General features: G+C 38.9%; 1 protein-coding gene across 4 annotated transcripts in view; it reads right to left on the reverse strand.

Moving 5' to 3' along the window:
• Positions 1–26295, reverse strand: part of PDK3 (pyruvate dehydrogenase kinase 3) — a 77636-nt gene that overhangs the window by 3686 nt on the left and 47655 nt on the right. For 3 of the 4 annotated variants that reach the window (XM_081567928.1, XM_081567925.1, XM_081567926.1), the window contains 6 exons: positions 22078–22155; positions 12524–12600; positions 11117–11218; positions 6955–7065; positions 3474–3587; positions 972–1111 (listed from right to left, as the gene is read on the reverse strand). In XM_081567928.1, the coding sequence (XP_081424054.1) occupies positions 972–1111; positions 3474–3587; positions 6955–7065; positions 11117–11218; positions 12524–12600; positions 22078–22155 (622 nt within the window). The remainder of the gene's footprint in view (positions 1–971; positions 1112–3473; positions 3588–6954; positions 7066–11116; positions 11219–12523; positions 12601–22077; positions 22156–26295) is intronic. The other variant, XM_081567927.1, reaches the window with a different exon arrangement.

Below are 26295 nucleotides of genomic sequence, written 5' to 3' on the forward strand. Positions count from 1 at the left end.
TTAAAAGATTACTTTAAATTAAACAAATAATCAGAACCCTTATTGTTGCTAGTAGAGTTGGAGCTTAAAGGTTGTCAGAAGAAAGAAAACTGGAAACCAAAGACTGGATTATTTATTGACGTTATTACCACAAAGTAGTGAAACTCATTATTCTGTGACTGATCATTTTCTTCATTTTTTTTTTTACTGTGGTAAACTGTATGTAAAGTTTACCCTCGGGTTAAGATGGAAAAAAAATGTTCTATTAAGGGTACAGCTCAGCAGCATTCAGTCCATTCACAGTGTTGTACCACCATCCATCTCCAGAACTTTTTCATCTTTCTCCAATGAAACTCTGTCCTCATTAAACACTAAATCTGCTTTTCCCCTACTCCCCAATCATGGTAACCACCATTGTACTTTCTTCAGGTGCCTTACATAAGTTGAACCATACAGTATCTGTCCTTCAGGGTCTGGATTATTTCAGTTAGCATAATGACTTCAAGGTTTATCTATACTGTAGCATGTCACAACTTTATTCCTTTTAAGGGCTGAATAATAATAATTGGTTATATGGATAAACCCACTGTTTACCTTGATTGATAATTTTAACTTTTTTATTTTTCTGGTTTCAATCCATCTACAGACTTTCTCTAAACATTCTTCTGTCAATTCTATGGATGATGACAAACTGAATTCCTTTCTAAATAAGATTCGTGGCAGGATACACACCCTGCTTACTGCTTTTAATACCTACATAGGGCAAGGACTCCCAGAACATCAAGTCCTCTACTGAAATGGGTACTCTGGCGACCCAGTTCTTGCTATCCTTCCTGTCTGGGGTGAAAAAATACTCTCATCTTTCTTTAGGGATCACTTTGCTTTTCCAGTGGCAAAATCACAAAGATGTGGCTGAAAATATCAATCGTCTGGCTGGTAGACCCTGAAGAAAAATCAGATATTTTGTAATAGAAAGAAAAGTAGTCAATTACTGTTTTGCCTTGTATTTGGAAGCATCTCTGGGCTCACTGCTGGGATTGCTCCAATCGTCAGCTTCAGCTGTGCTCTTGTAATGGCGCCATGCAGACTTGTTAAAAACCGGAAGTCTCTCAAATGATTCACTGGAAAGGGCCTAAGGAGAGAAACAAAAATGTATACTGAAGGTTTACAGTGTCATCTTGCTCATGTGAAATACTAACCCAAATTTTACTATTTAAAGTATCAGAGACCTTAATGTGGAGGTATACTAAAGTTACACTTTAGCATTTTAATTAAGCTGGACAGGATGAAATTAAAGCTTTTTTTTTAAAGGAACAAAAACATTCACTCATGAAAAACCGGTACTGAAGTGCACATGACGAGAACAAAAAGCATCTTCGTTCAGTTAATACTGATAAAGATATCCAATCGTCTCAGACCAAAAACTACTGTCCACTGGGTAAATACTCTCCCAGAGGGCCCTGAAGAAATAGTTTCACAGTAGATTTATAAATATAAGCTGGAAGTGATATCAAATAGCATATCGTTTCTATGTATTGGCATCTAAGATAAACACCCCAAATAAAGGGTTATTTTATGATATAACATATAAACACTACACAGCTATTAAAAGGATGAGCCAGTTCTATGTGAACTGATATGGAAGTATCTCCAAGATATACTGGAAAGTAAAAAAGAGCAAAGTGCTAAAATAATCACCAGTGTGAAAAAAATTAATTCTCTCTCCATATGTTTATCAATACAGAATCAACTTCTAAGAGGATTCACATGAAACTGGTACCCATGGTCACCCCAGAAAAGAGAACCAGTGGCTCTGGGCCAGTAATGGGAGACAGTTCTCCCTTTCACAGCTTTAAAATTTCATACAATGTGCCCCTATTACATAATCAAAAAGTAACTCCAAATATTCTAGAGTTTCAGTTCAGTTCAGTCACCCAGTCGTGTCCAACACTTTGTGACCCCATGGACTGCAGCACGCCAGGCCTCTCTGTCCATCACCAACTCCTGGAGTCCATTCAAACCCATGTCTATCAAGTCGATGATGCCATCTCATCCTCTGTCATCCCCTTTTCTTCCTGCCCTCAATCCTTCCCAGGATCAGGGTCTTTTCCAATGAGTCAGCTCTTTGCATCAGGTGGCCAAAGTATTGGAGTTTCAGCTTCAACATCAGTGCTTCCAATGAACACCCAGGACTGATCTCCTTTAGGATGGACTGGTTGGATCTCCTTGCAGCCCAAGGGACTCTCAAGAGTCTTCTCTAACACCACACTTCAAAAGCATCAATTCTTCTGCGCTCAGCTTTCTTTATACGCCAACTCTCACATCCATACATGACTACTGGAAAAACCACAGCCTTGACTAGATGGACCTTTGTTGGCAAAGTAACGTCTCTGCTTTTTAATATGCTATCTAGGTTGGTCATAACTTTCCTTCCAAGGAGTAAGCGTTTTTTAATTTCATGTCTGCAGTCACCATCTGCAGTGATTTTGGAGCCCCCCAAAATACCCCAAAATAAAGTCTGCCACTCTTTCCACTGTTTCTCCATCTATTTGCCATGAAGTGATGGGACCGGATGCCATCTTAGTTTTTTGAATGTTGAGCTTTAAGTCAACTTTTTCACTCTCTTCTTTCACTTTCATCAAGAGGCTCTTTAGTTCTTCTTCGCCTTCTGCCATAAGGGTGGTGTCATCTGCATATCTGAGGTGATTGATATTTCTCCTGGCAATCTTGATTCCAGCTTGTGCTTCTTCCAGCCCGGCGTTTCTCATGATGTATTCTGTATAGAAGTTAAATAAGCAGGGTGATAATATACAGCCTTGACGTACTCCTTTCCCTATTTAGAACCAGTCTGTTGTTCCATGTCCAGTTCTAACTGTTGCTTCTTGACCTGCATATAGATTTCTCAAGAGGCAGGTCAGGTGGTCTGGTATTCCCACCTCTTTCAGAATTTTCCAGTTTGTTCTGATATTCTAGACTTTAGAAGTAAATAAAAGTTTGATACCACCACTGAATGAGAAAACTTGTATTACAGAGTACTTTGATATCTGATTGGACTTTTAGGTAAACATATTATGAGCACTGAAATCTTGCAACTTTAAACCAGCAAGTTTCTAAAATAAAAGATTTCAGTTTATGAAAATCTGTCTTTTAAATGAGTCCTTTTAATGGATATGCAAATTCAAAAAAAAATCACAAGTTAGAATTAAGGTCTTTAAAAATCAGTATTTAAATTTTCATATCTCCATATTTCCTATTTTGCTCTGAGAATAAAGTCAAGGGTAGGCCATAACTTGGTTTTCATGTAAAAGTGAGGTAAATCCTAGTTGAATATAAGGATTCATATATATATATGTAAAATCATATATGATTATTCATATATTCATATATATAATATAATATGAGATGATGATACAGTGCTAACCTGCTTTAGTTATTAGAACTTACAGCTTTAAAAAGTAAAGATGCTTTCCTGTAACAGAAATAAAATGCAGTACCTTCAAATAAATGACAGCATCAGTACCCACACCTTCCATAGAATAGAGTTTTAGATCTCCTTGAAAATATCTAGCATACAGACGAGAAATTGGCAAGCCATAACCAAATCCAGCCTATTGAGAAAAGAAAATTAATACACTGAGAAAGGCACAAAATGCTAACACGTTGAGTCTGAGGACCATCTGAAAGATTAAAATCAATTCTTGATTCATATTTAAAGCAAATACATTGACCCAATCCATACTATGATGTACATACACTCATCTATGGCAAACAATCTATTTTTGTCCTCCAAAAATATTTCTCACTTGTTTGGAAAAGAATAGAAATACTCCTATATTGACTAATGCTTTTTTTTTTTGTTTTGTTTTTTGACTAATGCTTTTTTTAATGTCACAAATAATGCTTTTAATTATTTAGCTTCTTATAGTACTCACATGGAGAAGGCAACGACAACCCACTCGGGTACTCTTGCCTGGAAAATCCCATGGACGGAGGAGCCTGGTAGGCTGCAGTCCATGGGGTCGCCAAGAGTCAGACACGACTGAGCGACTTCACTTTCACTTTTCACTTTCATGCATTGGAGAAGGAAATGGCAACCCACTCCAGTGTTCTTGCCTGGAGAATCCCAGGGACGGGGGAGCCTGGTGGGCTGCCGTCTATGGGGTTGCACATAGTTGGACATGACTGAAGCGACTTAGCAGCAGCAGCAGCAGTACTCACATAACAGAAACTGACAAATCTATGTTGTCGTTATTTAGTCACTAAGTCATGTCTAACTCTCTTGCAATCCCCTGGACTATGGCCCATCAGGCTCCTCTGTTCATGGGATTTCCCAGGTAAGAATACTGGAGTGAGTGGGTTGCAATTCCTTCTCCCAGAAGACTAATGCTTTTTGAATATTTTAAAGCAATTGTTTAGCATTGTTTAAAAACAAATCCCAAATCAAGTGGAATTTGAACTGGAAACTCAATTAAACCACATCATTCCAGATTTCTGTTAACTGATTTCTTTGCTCTTTATAGTGAACATTCAATTGAGTAGCACAGGAGTTGAAACCCTCCAGTACCAAGGCTAACACAATGAAAAGAAAGTGATCTCCTAAGGGCTACTTCCTAAAGCTGTGGGAACACTAAAGTATTTTGACATGTGGTCGTCCACGTATTTTCAGAGACAAAAAGCAATGCCAGTACCCTCCTGTATCTCTGTGTCATAGAACCCTGACTGTAACAGTTTGTTGGGGCGGGGGGAAGGTCTCTGATATTGACAAGAATAAGAAAAATTGAGACTAATTTCAAAAACTCTGGGTTAGAGAGGAAGGGGCTGTTCCTCAAGCTTTGGCCCCTCTGATTAAGTCCACCGACAGGTTAGTAAAGGAGGCAGTGGGCAAACACACACCAGTGGTTGCGTGGGCTTTAGGTTCAGACAGGTGAAATCCACTTTTTGTGCAACTAGCAGTTTGCTCAACCTAAGACTGTTTCCTCATCCGAAAAATGTAATAAAAAGCTTACATAAGAGCTGCTGTAAGAATTAAATGCTATAAGGAGTGTAAAGTCTTGGGACAGTGTCTAAGACACAGCAGAATGAAAGAAATGGAAGCTGCTATGACGGCTACCACACAGCAGTAATTTTACTAAGTTCTGCAGCTTTCAACTGTTTTCTAACAGCTTTCCTAGATTCCCTCCTTGGGGTTACGGCCTAACTCAAGGGTTGGGTGTGACAGAGTGCACCATCATGGAAGGGCTGCAGGACAGGCAGAACACGGCCAGGAGCAAAGACGAGACAGCCGAAATGGTGACTGAGGTCACCACAGCAAAGAAATCAGCGGACTCTGGAAGAGGCTGAGGAAACCTGCCTCCTCCAGTCCAGCAAGGCCTGGAGCCAGCTCCCAGGGCTACCAAGGAACAGCTAAGAATACCTGAGCCTGATGCAGTCATTAAGTGTGAGGAGAAAGGTGAGCCCAGGGTCCCACAGAACGCAAAGGAGGGGCCTCTACCTCAGATTTGCTCAGGTTCTGGGAAGTTTTCCCAGGGTGTCAAAGGATCAATAGGAGTTGGCTGGGATGACATTTCCAAAAAAGAAATGAGTGTGTCACAGCACAGGGCTGTAACACAGTAAGGTGTTTGATGATGAAATTACATTTCCTAGTAGTACATACCCACATGCCCGCTTACAGGCTGAGGAGAGCAAACTGGGAGACATGCTAGTGGAAGCATTTCTTCAAAAGTAGAGTCACATAGCACACTGGAAAGAATGCACAGACATGGCCAGTGCTGGCTTGACCATCATGAGCTCAAATGACCTTGGGCAAACAGGTAACCTCATTTCCTCATCTATAACATGTGAGGTTGGATGAACACTTTTTAAAACTCTCTTACTTCAATTGCTGAGTTTCATTAAAAAAAAAAAAAATGACATCACAGCTGTCCTCAAGATGCTATTTTGAGACCTGGAAGAGATGATCCATATTCCTTTTAAACAACTGGTGAAGGCTCTAGATTTGCTTGTGGCATTTTGTTTTCCTTTTGACATTTGTTTAGGTAGGTACCAGAAACTAGTCAAGGTGATGGGTTTCAAAACTGATCTCTCAAATATTTTCTTGAATCCTATATAAACCACTTCCTCTCTGTTTTCAATATGCTGTGTTAACAAACTCTGTCTTGAATAAATGAGGCTAAGTGTTGGATTTTATTCATACAAATAAAACATAATCTTCTGTGCTTCTCAGGCAGGTAAGACTTGAAAATGAAAATGTACACCCTGAACTATTTCGCAGAATGATAGCTATGTTGCTGTGTTTAATGACAAAGGGTTCAATTGTTGTTTGTCAATTAGAAACACTCAGCGGGGGAAGAAAGTGTGGCCCTACCAGGATCTAAATGCTGCCATGGTAACCAGAGGCTTTCCTCACTGCCTTAATAGAGCTGAAGATTATTTCCACAGTGAGACAGAAAAGGCTCTGAAAATGCGTACATAACCTATATGTTTCCTGAAAATGTTATTTCATATAAAAAATGTAATGTGTTCATAATTTAACATTTAATTATATAAACAAATTTGGCGGGGGAAATTCAAATGCCCTGGCTGATCCAAGCCTTAGGGGTATGCAGCACCTAGGGCCTGCTGCAGCCAGACACACGGTGCTGTTCCCCTGTTCACCTGCTATTAAACTTCCACCCCCACCAAGGGGAACACCAGGTGCTAAATGGTGCTCTGGCACCAGTCTTAACCATGATGCTTTTCTCTCTATTGGGAAGGTAGGCACTCAACTCTGAGTGTTTTTTACACACAAATTAGAGAAGAAATCTGAGGCCAAAAGAGTCATAAAGAAAGTAGCAGTAGCATAAAACTCCCCCTCCTTCAAACCAGGTGGAAAACATTCAAATTCAACAAGGCTAATGCAACACCGTGGGGAAACAGCCCGCCCTGACCCTTCTCGTGTTAATGGTCCTTCCTCCAGCAACAGCTTGAGAGGCTTACCAACGGGGCGGCTCGGGTAGGCTCCAGGCTAGGTCTTGGAGCAGTTGAATACATGTAGTTAAAAAGGCGATCTATTTTTCGGAGTGGAACCCCACCACCTAGGTCACTTATCTGTAACATACAAAAACATTAAAAGAAGAAAAAGTCGTCATCGATATACTTAGCAGGTGGCAAGGAGTGCCTTACATAAAGTACATGCCAGATTACTCTACACTGTGCAAGGGCTTCAACTCCCAAAGAAATATGGTCCCTTTGTGAATGGTATAAAACAAAGGAGGTGGGCAACTGGGGTCAGCATCCAATAGGCTTGGGTTTGAGATCTTGATCAGCTCCCTAAAAATGGGGTTCTAATGAAGTTTAAACAAGGTAACTTAAGCCAAGGATCTAATGTAGTACTTACAAACAAAAACTCCCAAACTCATTTTACGAGGCCACCATCATCCGGATACCAAAACCTCAGGCCAATATCAATGACGAACATAGATGCAAAAATTCTCAACAAAATTCTAGCAAACAGAGTCCAATAACATGTTAAAAGGATCGTATATCATGATCACATGGGCTTTATCCCAGGGATGCAAGGATTCTTCAACATTTGTGAATCAATCAATGTGATATATAATATTAATAAACTGAAATATAAAAGCTATATGATCATCTCGTAAATGCAGAGAAAGTCTTTGATAAAATTCAATACTCATTTATGATAAAAACTCTCCAGAAAGGAGGCATAGAAGGAACCTATCTCAACATAATGGACTTCCATGGTAGCTCAGATGGTAAAGAATCTGCCTGTAACACAGGAGACCTGGGTTCGATCCCTGGGTTGAGAAGATCCCCTGGAGGAGGCCATGGCAACCCACTCCAGTGTTCTTGCCTGGAACATCCCCATGGACAGAGGAGCCTGGCGGGCTACAGTCCATAGTGACAGAAAGAGTTGGACATGACTGAGCGACTATGCACAGCACAGTACATCTCAACATAATAAAGGCCATATATGACAAACCCACAGCAAACATCTCTCTCAATGGTGAAAAACCGAGAGCATCTCTCCTAAGATCAGGAACAAGACAAGGGTGCCCACTCTTGCCACTATTATTCAACATAGTTTTGGAAGTCCTAGCTATGGCAATTAGAGAAGAAAAAGAAAAGGAATCCAGATTGAAAAAGGAGAAGTAAAACTCTGTTTGTAGATGACATGATACCATACATAGAAAACCCTAAAGATGCCACCAGAAAATTACTAGAGCTAATCAATTAACATAGTAAACTCACAGGATATAAAATTAATACACAGAGTATCATTTGCATTCCTATCAGTGAACAATGAAAAACTGGAAAGAGAAATTAAGGAAACAATTCCATTCACCACTGCAGCAAAAAGAATAAAATACTTAGGAGTAAACCTAAAGAGATAAAAGACCTGTACGCAGAAAACCATAAGACACAGATGAAAGAAATCAAAGACGACACAAACAGATGGAGAGATATACCATGTTCTTGGATTAGAAGAAACAATACTGTGAAAATGACTATACTACCCAAAGCAATCTACAGATTCAATGCAATTCCTACGAAACTACCAATGGTATTTTTCAAAGAACTAGAACAAAAATATTTCACAATTCATATGGAAACATAAAAGACCCTGAATAGCCAGAGCAATCTTGAAGAAAGAAAAATGGCTCTGGAGGAATCAACTTTCCAGACTATACCACAAAGCTAGTCATCAAGACAGTATGGTACTGGCACAGAAACAGAAATATAAACCAATGGAACAAGACAGAAAGTCTAGCGATAAACCCACACACCTAAGGGTACCTCATCTTTGACAAAGGAGGCAAGAATACACAATGGAGAAAAGAGAGTCTCTTCAATAATTGCTGCTGGGAAAACCGGACCCCTACATGTAAAAGAACGAAACTAGAACACTTCCTAACACACCATAAAAAAAATTAACTCAAAATGGATTAAAGACTTAAATATAAGGCCAGAAACTATAAAGCTCTTAGAGGAAAACATAGGCAGTACACTTTTTGACATAAATCACACCAAGATCCTCTTTGACCCAGCTCCGAGAATAAAAATAAACAAATGGGACCTAATGAAACTTAGAACATTTTGCCCAGCAAACAATAAACAAGATTAAAAGACAACCCTCAGAGTGGGAGAAAATAATTTCAAACAAAACAACTGACAAAGCATTAATCTCCAAAATATATAAGCAGCTCGTACAGCTCAATATCTGAAAAACAAAGAGCTTAATCAAAAAATTGGCAGAAACAGCAAAGGAAACTACAAACAAGGTGAAAGGACAACCCTCAGAATGGGAGAAGATAATAGCAAATGAAACAACTGACAAAGAATTAATTTCCAAAATACACAAGCAGCTCATACAACTCAATGCCAGAGAAACAAACAACCCAATCAAAGAGTGGGGAAAAGACCTAAAAAGACATTTCTCCAAAGACATACAAATGGCTAGCAAACACATGAAAAGATGCTCAACATCACTCATTATTAGAGAAATGCAAATCAAAACTACGATGAGATACCACCTCACACCAGTCAGAATAGCCATCATCAAAAAGTCTACAAACAATAAATGCTGGAGAGGGTGTGGAGAAAAGGGAATGCTCTTGCACTGCTGGTGGGAATGTAAACTGATACAGTCACTATGGAAGACAGTATGGAGCTTCCTTAAAAAGCTGGGGATAAAGTGAAAGAGGAGAGTGAAAAAGTTGGCTTAAAACTCAACATTCAGAAAACCAAGATCATGGTGACAAATAGATGGGGAAACAATGGAAACAGTGAGAGACTTTAATTTGGGGGGCTCCAAAATCACTGCAGATGGTGACTGCAGACATGAAATCAAAAGACACTTGCTCCTTAGAAGAAAAGCTATGACCAACCTAGATGGCATATTAAAAAGCAGAGACATTACTTTGCCAACAAAGGTCCATCTAGTCAAAGCTATGGTTTTTCCAGTAGTCATGTATGGACGTGAGAGTTGGACTATGAAAAAAGCTGAGCGCTGAATAACTGATGCTTTTGAACTGTGGTGTTGGAGAAGACTCTTGAGACTCCCTTGGACTGCAAGGAGATCAAACCAGTCCATTCTAAAAGACATCAGTACTGAATATTCATTGGAAGGACTGATGCTGAAGCTGAAACTCCAATACTTTGGCCACCTGATGCAAAAACCTAGAGCCTATTATACAAAGTGAAGTAAGTCAGAAAAAGAAATATAAATATCGCATACTGACACATATAGAATCTAAAAAAATGGTACTGATGAATTTATTTCCAGGGCAGCAATGGAAAAACAGACATAGAGAACAGACCTCTGGACACGGGGTAGAGAAGGAGGGAGAGAATGAGATGTATGGACAGAGGAACATGAAAACTTACAATACCATATGTAAAATAGATAGCCAATGGGAATTTGCTTTATGACGCAAGGAACTCAAACAGGGGCTCTGTGACAATCTAGAAGGGTGGGATGTGTAGGCAGATGGCAGGGAACTTCAGGAGGAAGGGGACATTGGTGTACCTATGGCTGATTCTTGTTGATGTATGACAGAAAAACACAAAATTCTATAAAGCAATTATCCTTCAATTAAAAAAAATGGGCTTAAGAGGACATATAAACGGGCAATGGACACATGAAAAGATGCTCAATATCACTAATTATTAGAGAAATGCAAATCAAAACTACAATGAGGTTATCATCTCACACCAGTCAGAATAGCCATCATCAAACAATAAATGTTGGAGATGTGGAGAAAAGCCCTATTGCACTGACGGTGAGAATGTAAATTGATACAGCCAGTATGGAGAACAGTATGAAGACTCCTTAAAAAACTAGGAAATAAAACTACCATATGGGCATATACCCTGAGAAAACCCTAACAGAAAAAGACACATATACCCTAATGTTCATAGTGGCACTATTTACAATAGCCAGGACATGGAAGCAACCTAGATGTCCACTGACAGATGAATGGATAAAGAAGATGTGGTACATATATACAATGGAATATTATTCACCCATAAAAAAGACACTCAATGCCAGTTCTCTTTCCTTCCCTTTGATTCTTCAGTGTCTACACACTATGAAACTAACTGATAATTCAAGTGTATGTACAAATAAAGCAGTTACCTTAATGGATAAGTCTTCTTTACCCAGAGTAACCAGGGTTTTAACAGCTGGGTAGCCCTCTTTTCTATCTTCATATAGTTCAACTGTTGCTCTCATTGAGTTCTGAAATCACAGAGCCTTTTTTTCAGCGTGACACCAATTCACAAACTACAACTTCAAAGAAACTAGCAAAAATTTACCAATACACAACAATTCTTTTGTGGGGCAAATATTAGTTGGATTTCTATGGCACGTTTTTCTCCCTCTAAAGAACTTAACATGTGTTCGGATCAAGGAAAAATTTTCTGATGCTTTTTCATCTCATTTCAGTCTCATCCACCATACTAAATGCTTATTTTTCTTTCCTTCCTTTTTTTCGTTTTTGCTTTAGGGTATTAAAATTATTCAACTTTTAACCAAGAGGGATGTTTTTATCACATGTAATGAGGCTGTAAAGGCTCACTGACACGCTTTAAATTCGATTATCAGTCTGCATTTACAGAGCACTCTTCCTCTAAAGAAGGTGGAAAACCTGAGAGGATTTTGGCTTCCCACAAAAATAAATCATTTGGCTGGGGAAAAAAAAGTCAAAGAAATGTCAAGTGAAAAGAAATTCTGAAAAACCCACAGCTGTTGAAGAACAAGTTCACAATCGAATGCCCATCTCAACCTTAAGAGTCACATCAGTAACATTATAATTTGGGGAAGCAAATCAGCATAACTGATTTTTCTGGTGTTCAGTTTAGGGTTTTACACATTGGAAGAAATGGAATTTTACTCAAATGCCTTGTGCTTGTAATACTGCTACTTACATGCCATTAGCTACCAGTTAATAAGAGCAACAGTTTAAGTTGTAGAGAGTCTATTTCTTTTTTTTTTTTCTATTCTTTTTATGTGTGTGTGGAGGGATCCTTTTTGGTCCAGCCCTTCCACATCTTTCCCCTCTGCCTCTGCCAGGGCTTCTGAATTTTCTAAAATGACTCATCTGTGTAAGGGTGCTAACATATCTTACAGGAGTGGAACAACTGCTAATGCATCAACACAGTTAACACTCAGAAGCATAAAAGAGGCATAAACATGTTTTTATTTTGATATGGCTACCACTAATCATGCTTTTGCCAGGTTTGGAAACTAAAAAGCATCTCTAAGCTCATATCTAAAGAAAAAACAGGATCAATTTTACATGAAGTCACAATGGTACAATTAAGCTTCAAAATCAATATGCACCAATATTCACGAAAACTATAGTGTACACAGCAATTTTTCATCTCAGTGTACAAATTATAAAACCCACAGGATATCAGAAATAGAATTTTTAAAATGGTTATGCAAAACCTTTTTCTTATGCTAATCTAATGAATCCATTATGCCCTGAATCAAAGTAATTTAAAATGAAGACTTCTTTTCGTATTTTCAAATTCCACTTACCTTGAACAACTCAAAGAGCATGTGAAAGAGGTGTGAGGGCACATAAACTACCTGAATAGGTTTGTTTGGAGCTTTGGCTGAAAACAGAGACAAAACCGTCAATGAGTAAGGACCAAGACCAGAAGAAAGTCAAGAATGTTGTTGCATCCTTACTTCCAAGTACATAAAAAAGAATGCTACAAAAAGCTACTGGAGGCTTCCAACTCTAAAGGCGGGGTGAAATTCTGCTCCTTCACTTACCAGCTATATGACCTCAGGCAAATTTTTCTCTTTGGAACTTAAGTTGAGCAAAACTGGAATATCATTACCTATGTCCTAATGTTCTGAGCATTATATAAGGGCACCCAAACATCCCCTGCATGGTGCATGCTTAGTCACTCAGTCGTGTTCAACTCTTTGCAACCCCATGGGGTGTAGCCGGCCAGGTTCCTCTGTCCATGGGATTTCCCAAGCAAGAATACTGGAGTGGGTTGCCATGCCCTCCCCTCCAGGGGATCTTCCCAAGCCAAGGATTGAATCTGCGGTTCCTATGTCTCCTGCATTGGCAGGCAGATTCTTTATCACTGAGCTGCCATGGAAGCCCTCAAGTATCTCTCGGTATTTCTCAAAATGGGGGCTACCCTCCTCCACCACCAGTGACCCCAGTGGTCAGCCAGGGGGATGTGAAACCACAGAGCAGAGGGGTTACATCCTCTTGGAGAAACGCACGAAATAGGAACATTCAGTTCTGTTAAACTATGACAAACAAGGCATGCTACCAGCAGCTAGCAGACCAACCACCAGAGACCTGCAGTCCTTTCTCCTTGTGTCAGAAATGTTCTGAGGAAAATCTGTGAAACCCCGAATCCCAGTATAGGCTCGAGAGTAGATACTGGACAATTTAGGCTTTCCTCCTCCTCATGATCCAGAATCATTAAGAGATTGACATTGCGTAAACTTTCTCAAGTAGAAAAGTTACGATTTCAACTTAACTACTTCCTCTACTAAAGCAAGTAATTAACAGTAATATAAAGGAGAGGGAGCATTTGTTTGCGTCTGAGCAATTTACAAAGAGCTTGCAAATACATTACTCAACTGAACCCTCACGACAAGAGAGACGTTGATAAGTGCTTCCTTTATGTGAAAAGGTGAAAGTTCTCTCCTTAACAAGGAAAGGGGAAAAAGAAATCTGTGCTATGATAGTCTTGCTGTCACACCTCTAACTGCAAAAGTATCACATGGCTGTAGAGTATGGTACATATTTAGGTAAATGTCCTCTGTACATTTCTACATTTTGAGAAAAAGAGGCCACATTCACATAGCTTACATTGTAGTATATTGTTATAACTTTTATTATCAGTTATCGTTGTTAATCTCTTTCTGTGCCTAATTTTAAGTTTAATTTTATTATAGGTATGGATGTATAGAAAAAAACAAAGTAAATAGGGTTTGGTGCCATCTGTGGCTTCAGGCATCCACTGAGGGTCTTGGAATGTATTCCCTGTGGAAAAGGTAAGACTACTATACTAATGATTTTTTAAATTTTTAAAAGAAGAAAAGTAAAAGTTGCTGCACCCTTTTCCCATCAGTCTGCACACAGAGGCAGCTTTAATACTACGTATGCTTCAGTCTTGCGGTTCATGTTTTTTCCATTCTATTCTGTAACCCTAATGAACTCTTAGGTACTTTGTCTACAGGCTCTTTCCAAAAAGCTGTAATTAGAAAAGATGCAAGCACCCCTGTGTTCATAGCAACACTATTTACAGTAGCCAAGAAATGGAAACAACCTAAATGTCCATGAACAGATAATGAAGATGTAGTACATATATCCAATGCTATTCAGCCATAAAAAAGAATGCAATAATGCCATTTGCCACAACATGGATGCAACTAGAGATTATCATACTAAGTGAAGCCAGAGAAAGACAAATATCATATGATATCACTGATTTGTGGACTCTAAAAAATGATATCAATGAACTTACTTACAAAACAGAAATAGACTCACAGACATAGAAAACAAACTTATGATATATGCAATATGGAAAATAAAAAAGCAAACTTATGGTTACCAAAGGGGAAAGTGGGTAAGGAGGGATAAATTAGGAGTTTGGGATTAACATATACACACTACTATATATAAAACAGATAACCAACAAGTATCTACTCTACAGCACAGGGAGGTACACTCAATATTTTATAATAAGCTATAATGGAAAATAATCTGAAAAAGAATATACACACATATATAGCAGAATCACTTGAAACTCACACAACATTGTAGATCAACTGTTTCAATAAAAATTAAAAAAATAATAAAGTGGGTTTCCTGTAAAAAGTATATATGTTGGTAACATAACCAGGTAAATATTGCTCACTTCAGCGTGGCCACAGGAACATACCAGAATGATGGTTCCTTCCCTATAAGTCCAATGTGTCATGAGTCATGCATCATTGGAAGGAGAATGTTCTCAGGCTTAAGATGAAATGGGTTCACTTTATCTACCTCCAATTGCTCAAAATCATGATACCTTTTTAGGTTGCCAAATGTTTGGACCATGTATTTCTGATAGTTTGATGTATTTCCTAGAGTCTCTAAGTCCTCCTCCTCTTGGGTAACTGGACAAGAGATGTAATAGACTGCTATCCAAACATGCTGCACAGCCATCACTTCAACTGTTTTTGACTGAAGTTCTAGAATGTTGTCTGCTATTTCTTATATCTACATTATACACACCATTTGGTAAGTCACATAACCTACCTCAGAAAGCTATTTATGGGAGACACATTTCTCAATCTTTATACCTCTGATTCACTTGACTGGAGGTTTAACTAGGTACACCATTCGGGTTTGAAATCATTTTCTTTTGGCATTTAGAAAGGCGGGGGGTGGGGGTGGGGTCTTCTGATCAGGACAGTGCAGCTGAGAAGTTCAATGCCAGTCAGGTTTTCATTCATGCTGCTGGTATTTTGCCCAAAGTCTGATATACCTAGGTTGTAATATTCTTGTTGAAGAATGAGGAACTAGATTATTCATTTGAGGGAGCTGGTGCTGACTTCTCCTGGCAGCTCTCCCCTAAGCGGGAAGGCTGACTTGAAGCTCTGAGTGCCTGGTCAAGACTTTTCCACTGGCTTTAGGATGAGCAGACAGACAGACAGCCTCTGACTGGAGGGTCCCCCAAATGTTTGAATGGAGAGGGCTTGACTTTGGGAAAAGTTATGTAACTTTTTTTTCCAAGTTGTTCTGGAAAAAACTATTTTCATTGTTTGCCCCAGGGAAAATGCTAGTGGCTGTCAGTAGGAGAGCAGAGCTGGTTCTCCATTTATCCCATCTTCTGATGTCCCAATCCAGTCCTTGGCCCCTCCCAGCTCTGCCTCTAGCACCCCTCCAGGATCATCTGGTGCCATTTCTGCCACAGCCTCCTCCTTTGTGGCTTCTTCTGCTCTGTCCCGTCAATCAGCCAGTGTGCTTCTACCTGGTTACTCTTTGGCTGGAGGTGGGATCAAGGACCGACTGATGAGTCGCCCAGGGTTCTCGGCTGTTTCTGTTTGTATTCTCTGTGGTCTTTTTAATGGAGCCCCAGAAACATGCTGAATGCTTGGCCCCTCTTATACCAGAAGGCATGATTAGTTATATAAACAGTCTTCTGAGGTGAACCTCTTCACTCCAAATCTCAGGGAAATTAAAATACTTTTGACAGCATTTTTTTTCTTCCGTTCAACCAGCATTCTGTAGGAGCCATCTGAGGGCTTGCTCAATTGTTTGTACTTTTCTTCACGAACATCATAGTTTAGATATCTTTCCTACTTTTTTAAACCATGTCAAGTGTTTTGGTCCATAACTCTTTCCTAATCCTGGGCCTAGCCAGGGGCTTGACAGAGTGGACCCTTAACAGATGTTTGCTGGCTTTCTAAAATAAGGCATAAATGGAATATGAATTTTCATCTAAGGGCGCATTTCTAAAAGTCAATGGAAAAAGTGGCCCAGATTTTTCACCCTCAAGACTCAAGAAATAGTCTCCAGTTTCATCCACCTCATTAGAACTGATTCGAATGCACTCTTTTTAATGATTGAGTAATATTCCATTGTGTATATATACCACAGCTTCCTTATCCATTCGTCTGCTGATGGACATCTAGGTTGCTTCCATGTCCTGGTTATTATCAACAGTGCTGTGATGAACATTGGGGTACATGTGTCTCTTTCAATTATGGTTTCCTTGGTGTGTATGCCCAGCAGTGGGATTGCTGGGTCACATGGCAGTTCTATTTTCAGTTTTTTGAGGAATCTCCACACTATTCTCCATAGTGGCTGTACTAGTTTGCATTCCCACCAACAGTGTAAGAGGGTTCCCTTTTCTCCACACCCTCTCCAGCATTTATTGCTTGTAGACTTGGCTAGCAGCCATTCTGACAGGCATGAAATGGTACCTCATTGTGGTTTTGATTTGTATTTCTCTGATAATGAGTGATGTTGAGCATCTTTTCATGTGTTTGTTAGCCATCTGTATGTCTTCTTTGGAGAAGTGTCTGTTTAGTTCTTTGGTCCACTTTTTGATTGGGTCATTTATTTTTCTGGAATTGAGCTGCAGGAGTTGCTTGTATATTTTTGAGACTAATTATTTGTCCGTTGCTTCGTTTGCTATTATTTTCTCCCATTCTGAAGGCTGTCTTTTCGAATCAGTTCTAATGAGGTGGATGAAACTGGAGCCTATTATACAGAGTGAAGTAAGCCAGAAAGAAAAACAGCAATACAGTATACTAACACATATATATGGAATTTAGAAAGTTGGTAAAGATAACCCTGTATGCAAGACAGCAAAAGAGACACAGATGTATAGAACAGTCTTTTGGACTCTATGGGAAAGGGTGAGGGTGGGATGATATAGGAGAATGGCATTGAAGCATGTAAATTATCATATGTGAAACGAATCGCCAGTCCAGGTTCGATGCATGATACAGGGTGTTCAGGGCTGGTGCACCAGGATGACCCAAAGGGATGGGATGGAGAGGGAGGTGGGAGGGAGGTTCTGGAAGGGGAACACATGTACACCCATGGTGGATTCATGTCAATGTATGGCAAAACCAACACAATATTGTAAAGTAAAAAAATAAATTAATAAAAAAAATAAAATAAACTCTAAAAAAAAAAAAAAGACTCAAGAAATAATGAAATCTCTATTTGTATAGTCACTGCTCCAAACATCATTAGTTGAAAAGACATTTAATAAATGCCAACAGAACTCTATGTTGGATATAAAGAATTTAATTTTCAGATAGTTCTCCTATAAGAATGAAAAAAAAAAGGAGACTAAGCAGAAAAAAGTCATTTAAGAGAAACTTGATCTGTGATTGGTTGAACCCGTGGATGCAGAAGCATCGGATAGAGGGCTGACTGTATTATGCCAATTAACATAAAAGACTTGAGCATCCATAGATTTAGGAATTCACAGGCAGTTGGGGAGAGGTCCTAGAACCAATCCTCTGCAGACACCAAGGGAGGGGTATATATTAATAGGAATTCAATGCATTTGGGCCTCCAGCATTCCATTTCTATAATGGGCACAATACAAGGATGGAGTATGGGGGGAAGGGACAGTGAGGGAGTGAGGGATGTACATGTGCACACAGCTATACTTAAAATGGATAACCAACCAGAACTTACTCTTAGCACAGGGCACTGTGCTCAACCTTATGTGGCAGCCTGGATGGGAGGGGAGTTTGGGAGAGAACAGATACATGTGTATGTATGGCTGAGTCCCTTTGCTGTTCACCTAAAACTATCACAACATTGTCAATTGGCTATATACCAATATAAAATTTAAAAGTTTTAAAGAAAATAAATAAAATTATTTCTCATATCTCACTGGGTTAATGTAAGGATTAAACGAAATAACAGTGATAAACTAGTTTACCCAGAGCCTGCCACACAGTAAGCCATCAATAAATAAATGTTGGCTATTACCATTACTCAAAAATTAACTTCAACAGTGTCAACACAGCTACAGTAAGGGCTTTTTCAATTCTTGTGTAGAAGCACCTAACTAAAAATATCCACAGAAGTATCCAATATGAGGAAACTAGACATAGGTCAAAGATCCCAGGATAGATGCATACTTTTTCTATGAACCCTCTTATAACAAAATACACACAGTATGAACGGAAATTTTTACATTTCAAACAAAACCTAAAGCTATGAATCAACCTCTTGACAGGCAAGACTAATCTAGAAAAGGTGAAAAAAATGCCAGTGTGGTAACCAGAAGTCTTATCTTTCCCAAGTCAACCTTGACTTCCAGTAGCCAGCCTTTATTACATTTCTAGTACATGCTTATGTTTGAGGACTTAGAAAATTTATCCTTCCATCACCTCACAAGGAGAGCTCACAGCTGAGTGTCAGAGGTGAAGTGACTTGTTTCCTAAGTGTCAGGATACAGATTTCCACCCCCCGGGCTGGCTACAAACTTCATGTCTTTCCTCTCAGCCATGCTGCTTTACCATATGAATGCAAAAAAGGTAAGTAAAAAGGTTTACTTACTTCACGTTTTGGCAGTTACCAAAAGAAAAAGAGAATGTGGAAATGAGAAAAAGCACAGTGGGACAGCCACCTGTCTTTGGAGCAACCACGTGGGCTGCTGTGGGTAACTAACCAATAATCTTTGAAACTTGATGTAAGGTAAGTAAAATTCTGTTATTTTTAATGTTTCTTGAAATGTGTTACTAAAAGGAAAAAAAAAAAGGAAGATTACTACAGCTAGCCCCCCATACATAAAATGCTAGTGATGACTGTAAATACTGATGGTGTTCACACACTATGTTCTGCATAAGCCTATTTACTCCTTTCTCAGGGGGCTGCAATAGGCAAGAAAAAAATCAAATATTCAGAAAATGAGATGGGGGGGTCAAACTAACAGAACTGAACATTCTCAGGTAGCAACAAACTGTTCTTTGAGGATTAATAGCAGCCTTACTCCTCTGAAGTGCAGAGCAGAGGGCAGCGAGTGCCATCACTGATGACTGTTCAAGGGACCCGGTGGACCCAGCAGGGTTGGGAAATGGGAGCATCCTGAAGAAGATGCTACGCTAGTTCACACGGGCTCTGAAAATGAATCCACAGACTCTGAATCTGATTCCTAGCTAGGAAAGAGTCTGCTACAAAGCCCCAGTGTCTGCTTAAGGTATTCATGACCGACCTCTGACCTGCTGTCTCTATGATGAAGCTTGTGAGAGCTCCAATTCAGTCCTGAACTGCACTCACGAAGAGCTTTGGCATTCAAGAAATAACAAGTAGAAATCCTAACTACACTACCCAAAGCCGCAGGAAACTAGAGGCTACCTGTAACCACCAGCATTCATTTCTCTTAGTGATGGCAGAAGGGGCTTCAAAAATCACGCATAAGATGGTGCCAAAAACGCTTGGAAAGCTTCTCTTTTGGTGGTGTGGACTGCCCAGAGAGACGGGGAAGGAATGCGCTGACCTGGTTGGCACCGGGCATCAGCAAGACCAAGCGAGTGAGGCTGGCACTCATGCCAAAGAACAATTAATTACTACCGGTGAGTGCAAGTTCCACATCTGATGAACAGAAATCTGGACGGTGAGGTCAGGTTCCACCTAGCCAGTAGGGAGAAATAAAGTTGCTTCTCAGAAATAGGACTCAAGCAAAATCTACTTGGTCCTAGAGGTATATTTCGGTAAAATAGGGGTGCAACTCTTTTCAGAGAACCCAACAGACTTTGCAAGCAGCTTTGATTCTCTATCTCCCAGTAGAATATTGGGGTAGGGGTCCTGTCATGGCAGCCTGAAGTCTTCACATTTTGAACTCATTATAAGAGAGATAGATTTTTGGAATATTTTTGAGAGGGAATGTGGTTTATCTTTAATGCATAGCCTAAGAACCGATACCCTAAGACTCAGTCGCTCTGCTTCTAAGAATGTAACCAACAGAAATGCTTCCATACATTCATATGTTTTCCCACCCTCCAAATACACACACACACACACACACACACACACACACACACACACACACACCCTTCATGCCCCATCATATGGAACATGGGAAAATTAGAAATCCTAGATGTCCATCCAACAGAAAAATGATCACATAAATGAAGATAATCTACACCATGGACAGTCTATAAAAGACAGAAATACATGCCAAGATCTTTAAGGTGAAGTGAAATACCTAAGTTAAAGAACATGCATAGTTTTAGACTCATTTATGTAAAAAACAAAACTGTATGGGAGACAGAGTAGTGGGGACTTTTACTTCTTATTCTACATTTATGTTTGTATTTTTATGATATGCATGTCTCTTTCATAACTTACAAATAAAAAAAGGAACACGTAAATATAGTTTCATACAACTAATATAAAAATTAGCTAAAATGCCACTATCCAGGGAGCTGCTATTTGTATTATGGTGGCATAAATCCTTTGACATATTATCCAATGAACCTGCACAATAGCAAACTTTATAGCCTTTGTTTACAACTTTTCTCAAACATTAAATATTCTGTAAAGCATTATTCTGAATGGCTGCATATTATTCTATCTTATGGGTATACCAGAATTAATTTAATAACCCCTACTGTGGAAAACTTGGGTTGTTTTCTAATTTTTCTCTATAAGAAAATCACTGTGGGGTTTCCCTGGTGGCTCAGTGGTAAAGAATCCACCTGTCAATGCAGGAGATACGGGTTTGATCCCTGGTGCAGAAAGCTCCCACATGCCACGGAGCAACTAAGCCCATGCACCACAACTATTGAGACTGCCCTCTAGAGTCCGAGAGCTGCAAATACCAAACCCCCGTGCCCTAGAGCCTATGCTCCACAAGAGAAGCCACTGCAGTGAGAAGCCCACACATCACAACTAGAGACTAGCCTCCACTCACCACAACTAGAGAAACCCGGGCAGCAAAGAAGACCCAGTGCAACAATAAATAAATAAATACAATTATTTTTTAAAAAACCCACTGAGATCATCATTCTTATACATAGATCTGTGCAATCTCTATGTTCTTATAATAAATTTTCTGAAGTTTATTTACTGGACCAAAGAATATAACCATTATTAATTTAATGTACTAGGCGAAGAGATAGAACACTGTTAGCCTTTTGTTAAAGAAAGGCTATACCAATTTAAACTTACACCAGAAATATCTAAGTGTTGGGGAAAGGTATTTTTCTGGGCATCAATTCAAAGCATTAAAATGTTTTAATCACTGCCATTTTGAAAGACAAAAATATCATTTCTGTTTTCCTTTGTACTTTTTTGATTATTAAAGTTAAACACCTTCCCATATGTTCAATGACTGTTGGCATCTGTTATTTTGAGAACTATGTGTTTATATCTTTGTGCATCTTCTACCTTGATTACTTCTGTTCCAAAACCTGGGGGTTCTCATAGATTACTGTACAAAAACTCGTTGACCAAAGACATAGAAAGGGTTTTAAGAACACTTAAAAGATGAAAAAGCAACACAATTTGAGGATCTCAGTGAAATATAGCTCAGATAGAGTCAGTTTTTTAGTCACCTCATTTGTATTTAAAGTTAAAATTATTTTTCTTTTACCATTGAATTCTTCAACTTCCAGCTCTGGAGCTACCAGATAATACTGTTCACAAAGCATCTTGGCAGTTTCATACGCATCTGAAAAGAGAGAAAAAACAGTCTAGCTGATGCACTAATACCAAGGACTCAGACAGACTTAATCAACAAGGACAATGCGTAACCTGACACATTTAGAATTAATCAATTACTGCCTTAAAAAAATAGCCATTTTTGGACACAAAAAAGGAATTACAGTAACTGAACCAAAATCCCTCTTTCAGTTTTAATGACCACAAGAATATCAAAATGCTGTATTAATGAGAACGTGCTGCTATGCTGTGCTTAGCTGTGTCCAACTCTGTGCAACTCCATGGACCATAGCCCACCAGGCTCCTCTATCCATGGGGATTCTCCAGGCAAGAATACTGGAGTGGATTGCCATGCCCTCTTCCAGGGGAATCTTCCCAACCCAGGGATCAAACTCAGGTCTCCCAATGACAACATAAACCGGCTCTATAGAAAACACACTTTTAAATATTCCTGCAAGGCATTTTTCATGATAATCTATAAATTCAAGACTGTATTTCTGACCAGTCTGCAACCTGAATAAACTATACCAAAAAGATATTTGTTGCAATTTCAAAAATAGTAATGCCAATCCTATTAAGATCTTCCAATTCTTTGTAAGTGAAACACCAACATGTATTTCTAAATGAATGGATTTCCATGAGCCACACAATTTAAGCTACTGGAGATACTACTCTTGCTTTAAAATGTCCTTTAAATCACCTACACTTCAATAAAATATTTTTTAAATGTCCTTTAGGTAGTGACAGGTAACAGGTTGCGCTGTGCTTAGTCACTCAGTCGTGTCCAACTGTTTGCGACCCCATGGACTATAGCCCTCCAGACTAGAATCCATGGGGATTCACCAGGCAAGAACACTGGAATGGCTTGTCATGCCCTCCCCCAGGGGATCGTCCCAATCCAGGGATCGAATCCAGGTCTCTTGCACTGCAGGCGGATTCTTTACCAGCTGAGCTAACAGGGAAGCCCAGGTAACAGGTTGGGGCTGTTATTTTATCAAAATCTGAGGAGCAACAGTTTGCTTTTGAAGGAAAAAAAAAAACAGACAAAGGGTTAGAAGATCAGAGCCATGAAGGTCGAATGGAAGAGAAAAATCAGGAAGTTACAACCCAAAGATGGGAACAAATTCAGGAAGCTACAGTGAATTATTTTATACTGCATGTGTGCCTTTTCTCTTCAACTGTAAGCAATCTGAGGTCAGGGTTTGTGCCTCACACTGGTTTTGTAACTCACACAGAACTCATTCCATGACTGTTAGATAGTCAACAAATATTTCTTGGCTTGATCAAATGTGGGCTTCCCTGATAGCTCAGTTGGTCAAGAATCCACCTGCAATGCAGGAGACCTTGGTTTGATTACTGGGTTGGGAAGATCCCCTGGAGAAGGGAAATGCTACCCACTCCAGTATTCTCGCCTAGAGAATTCCATGGACTGTATAGTCCATGGGGTCATAAAGTCGGACATGACTGAGTGACTTTGACTTTCACTTGATCAACTGTAAGCCTTTTGATAATTTATTTTTAAAAAAAAACAGGTTTATTGAGATATACTTCTCATACCATACAAGTTACCCATTGAAAGTGCACATACAATTAAATGATTTTTAGTGTACTTGCAAAGTTGTGCATCCATGACCGCAATTAATTTTACACTTCCAATTCCCCCAAAAGAAACTCCATAACCATGAACAGTCATTACCCCACGCCCATCCAGCCCTAGGCAATCACTAATCTACTTTTTGTCTCTACAGATTTTCCTATTCTGAACATTTCATATAAATGAAATCATAAAATATATGGCCTTTTGTGACTGGCTTCTTTCACTTAGCATAAAGTTTTCAAGAGCATGCATCAGTATCACTGAATTAATTTTATCACTGAATTAATATTGCATTGTGCAGATATATCACATTCTGTCTATTCATTTATCCATTGACAGACATTTGGATTGTTTCCACTGTTGGCGTATTACATGTGAACATTCACACGTTCATTCACACTGCTATGAACATTCATGTGCAAGTTATTTTGGTGAAGATTTATTTTCATTTCCCTTGGGTATATACCTAGGAGAGAAAAGCTGCTTGATCATCTAGCAGCTTTATGTTTAAATGTCTGAAGAACAGTCAAGAGTGTCTTCCAAAGTAAGGAGTTTTTTTAAAGTTCCATCTTTACCATTTCTAAAGATCAGATATTCAAATTGCTATAAAATCCTTTGTGGTCACATCTGCAATGTCCTCCACTAGCTATCAGCTCTTTGGAGACAGGCTCACATTTCTTTTCAACTCTTCACATCAGTACTGTGCATAGAGGAGCCATGTTCAAGATTCAAGAAAGAAGAGGAAAAGATGGAAGGAAAGAAGGAAGGGGGGAAAATAAGCCTGACAGAAATTAAGTATATTAAAAATTGACAATGTCAACCTAAAATAATACAAAAGATAAAATTAGGGTATGTTCAGACTATAAGTTTTGGTTCATTTACCTCCTATTGCTACTAAATTTCAATTTTACCTAATATTTGATTTTAGAGTAAAAATTCTTACCTTATTAAACTTTTAGAATTAAACCACTATAAAGAACCACAGAAAGAGACATCAGAATCTCTTTGACAAGATGAAATAATGAGGGCTAGCCAAAGGAAACATTAGCCAGAGGAGAAAGAAATTTAAAAAGAGTTCATCAGTGTAAAAACAGACATTAAAGTAGGACTGGATTTAAACCTTAATGAAGAAGATGATAATTTAGAATTAAGTTCACAAGTTTTTTTTGTATGGTATAATAAAACTCATCAAATATCTCTAAAGTTCTTTTGAAATAAGAAAAGAAATTCCGACATACTCTGTGGGCTGTGGCTACACCACCAAACAATGCTACATCTCCACCTAGTGACACGACAGCACAAAGCTGACCAAGAACTTCCAACACTTAAACCAATAAGTACTAAAATCATAAAGTGATGCTGCATTATCCATACACAACACCAATACATCTCCACAAAACCACTCCTCCAAGTATATAACACCGTAACTGCCCTTCCACTCACTATAAAACAGGAAATGAGTCCAACTCCGCTAAAATGTGCTAGTTCCTCATGACATTAGCTTGCCCAGTAGCATGAGATTATAATAGCATTATTTTTTTTAAAAGTTTGACACAAACATAACAGGTGGAAGACAGTACAGTTGAGATAGACGCAGCCAACTTCTGAAACTCAAAGACCCACCATAATTCCTAAAACCACATGTGAACAAGGATTTTTCAAGCATTTCCACAAATCACAGTGTTATCAGTGCTGTAATTAAGAATTGCATCATGATCCTTGAGAAACTCAAGACAAGACAAGGAGACTCACATGTATCAGCCAGCCAGAAGTATTTTGGGGGCAATAATGGCAAAACCTGTATTTGCATGCATCCTTACAAATTCCCATGGCACATCATAATACACACCTAGTAAAACAAGCATCTGTTAAACAGAACAATCTTGCCCATATGAAAATTCTCCAGGTACAATCAATTATACTGATAAGAGACGTTCTTTCTGGTCAGATGGGGAACTAGTACCCTAGTTCAGCTCAGTTGCTCAGTCGTGTCCGACTCTTTGCGACCCCATGTCCCCAAAACTGCCTGTGCAGAATTCATTAGCAAGTTCACAAGTAAAATGAACCCCTGGAGATTCTGATGCAGTAGCTCTGTGTAGCCTAGGAATCTGTGGTTTCAAAAAATAAAAAAACTTATTTAGCAAGTAATTCTGAAGAGAGAAGCTAGATTTGGGGACTACTGGCAGAGAAAGTCAATGCTGGGTCATGCTAATTCTGTCACTGTCGCTCGTAGGATGTGAGTGATCATGGGAGTTGGCAAGCATGACAGCACATATATACTCAAATAGGACACTTCTGTTCAGGTAAAACAACATAAAAATGAAAAAGTTTTTAAAAATCACCAACATTACAACCTTACTTCAACTACTGGCTTAAAAATTCACTTCCTTTATATCTAGACTAAAGTGCAAGTTCTACTACTAAGATTTCTAATAAAACTTTCATATTTCTTAAATAGAAACCAAAACCCTAAAATACAATAATTTATCAAATTACTTTTATCTGCGATATACTGAGTTGGCTAAAAAGTGCTTTTGAGTTTTTCATACCATC

The sequence above is a fragment of the Giraffa tippelskirchi genome, chromosome X (assembly GCF_054371585.1).
Source record: "Giraffa tippelskirchi isolate mGirTip1 chromosome X, T2T-mGirTip1v1.2.pri, whole genome shotgun sequence".
Lineage (NCBI taxonomy): Eukaryota > Metazoa > Chordata > Mammalia > Artiodactyla > Giraffidae > Giraffa > Giraffa tippelskirchi.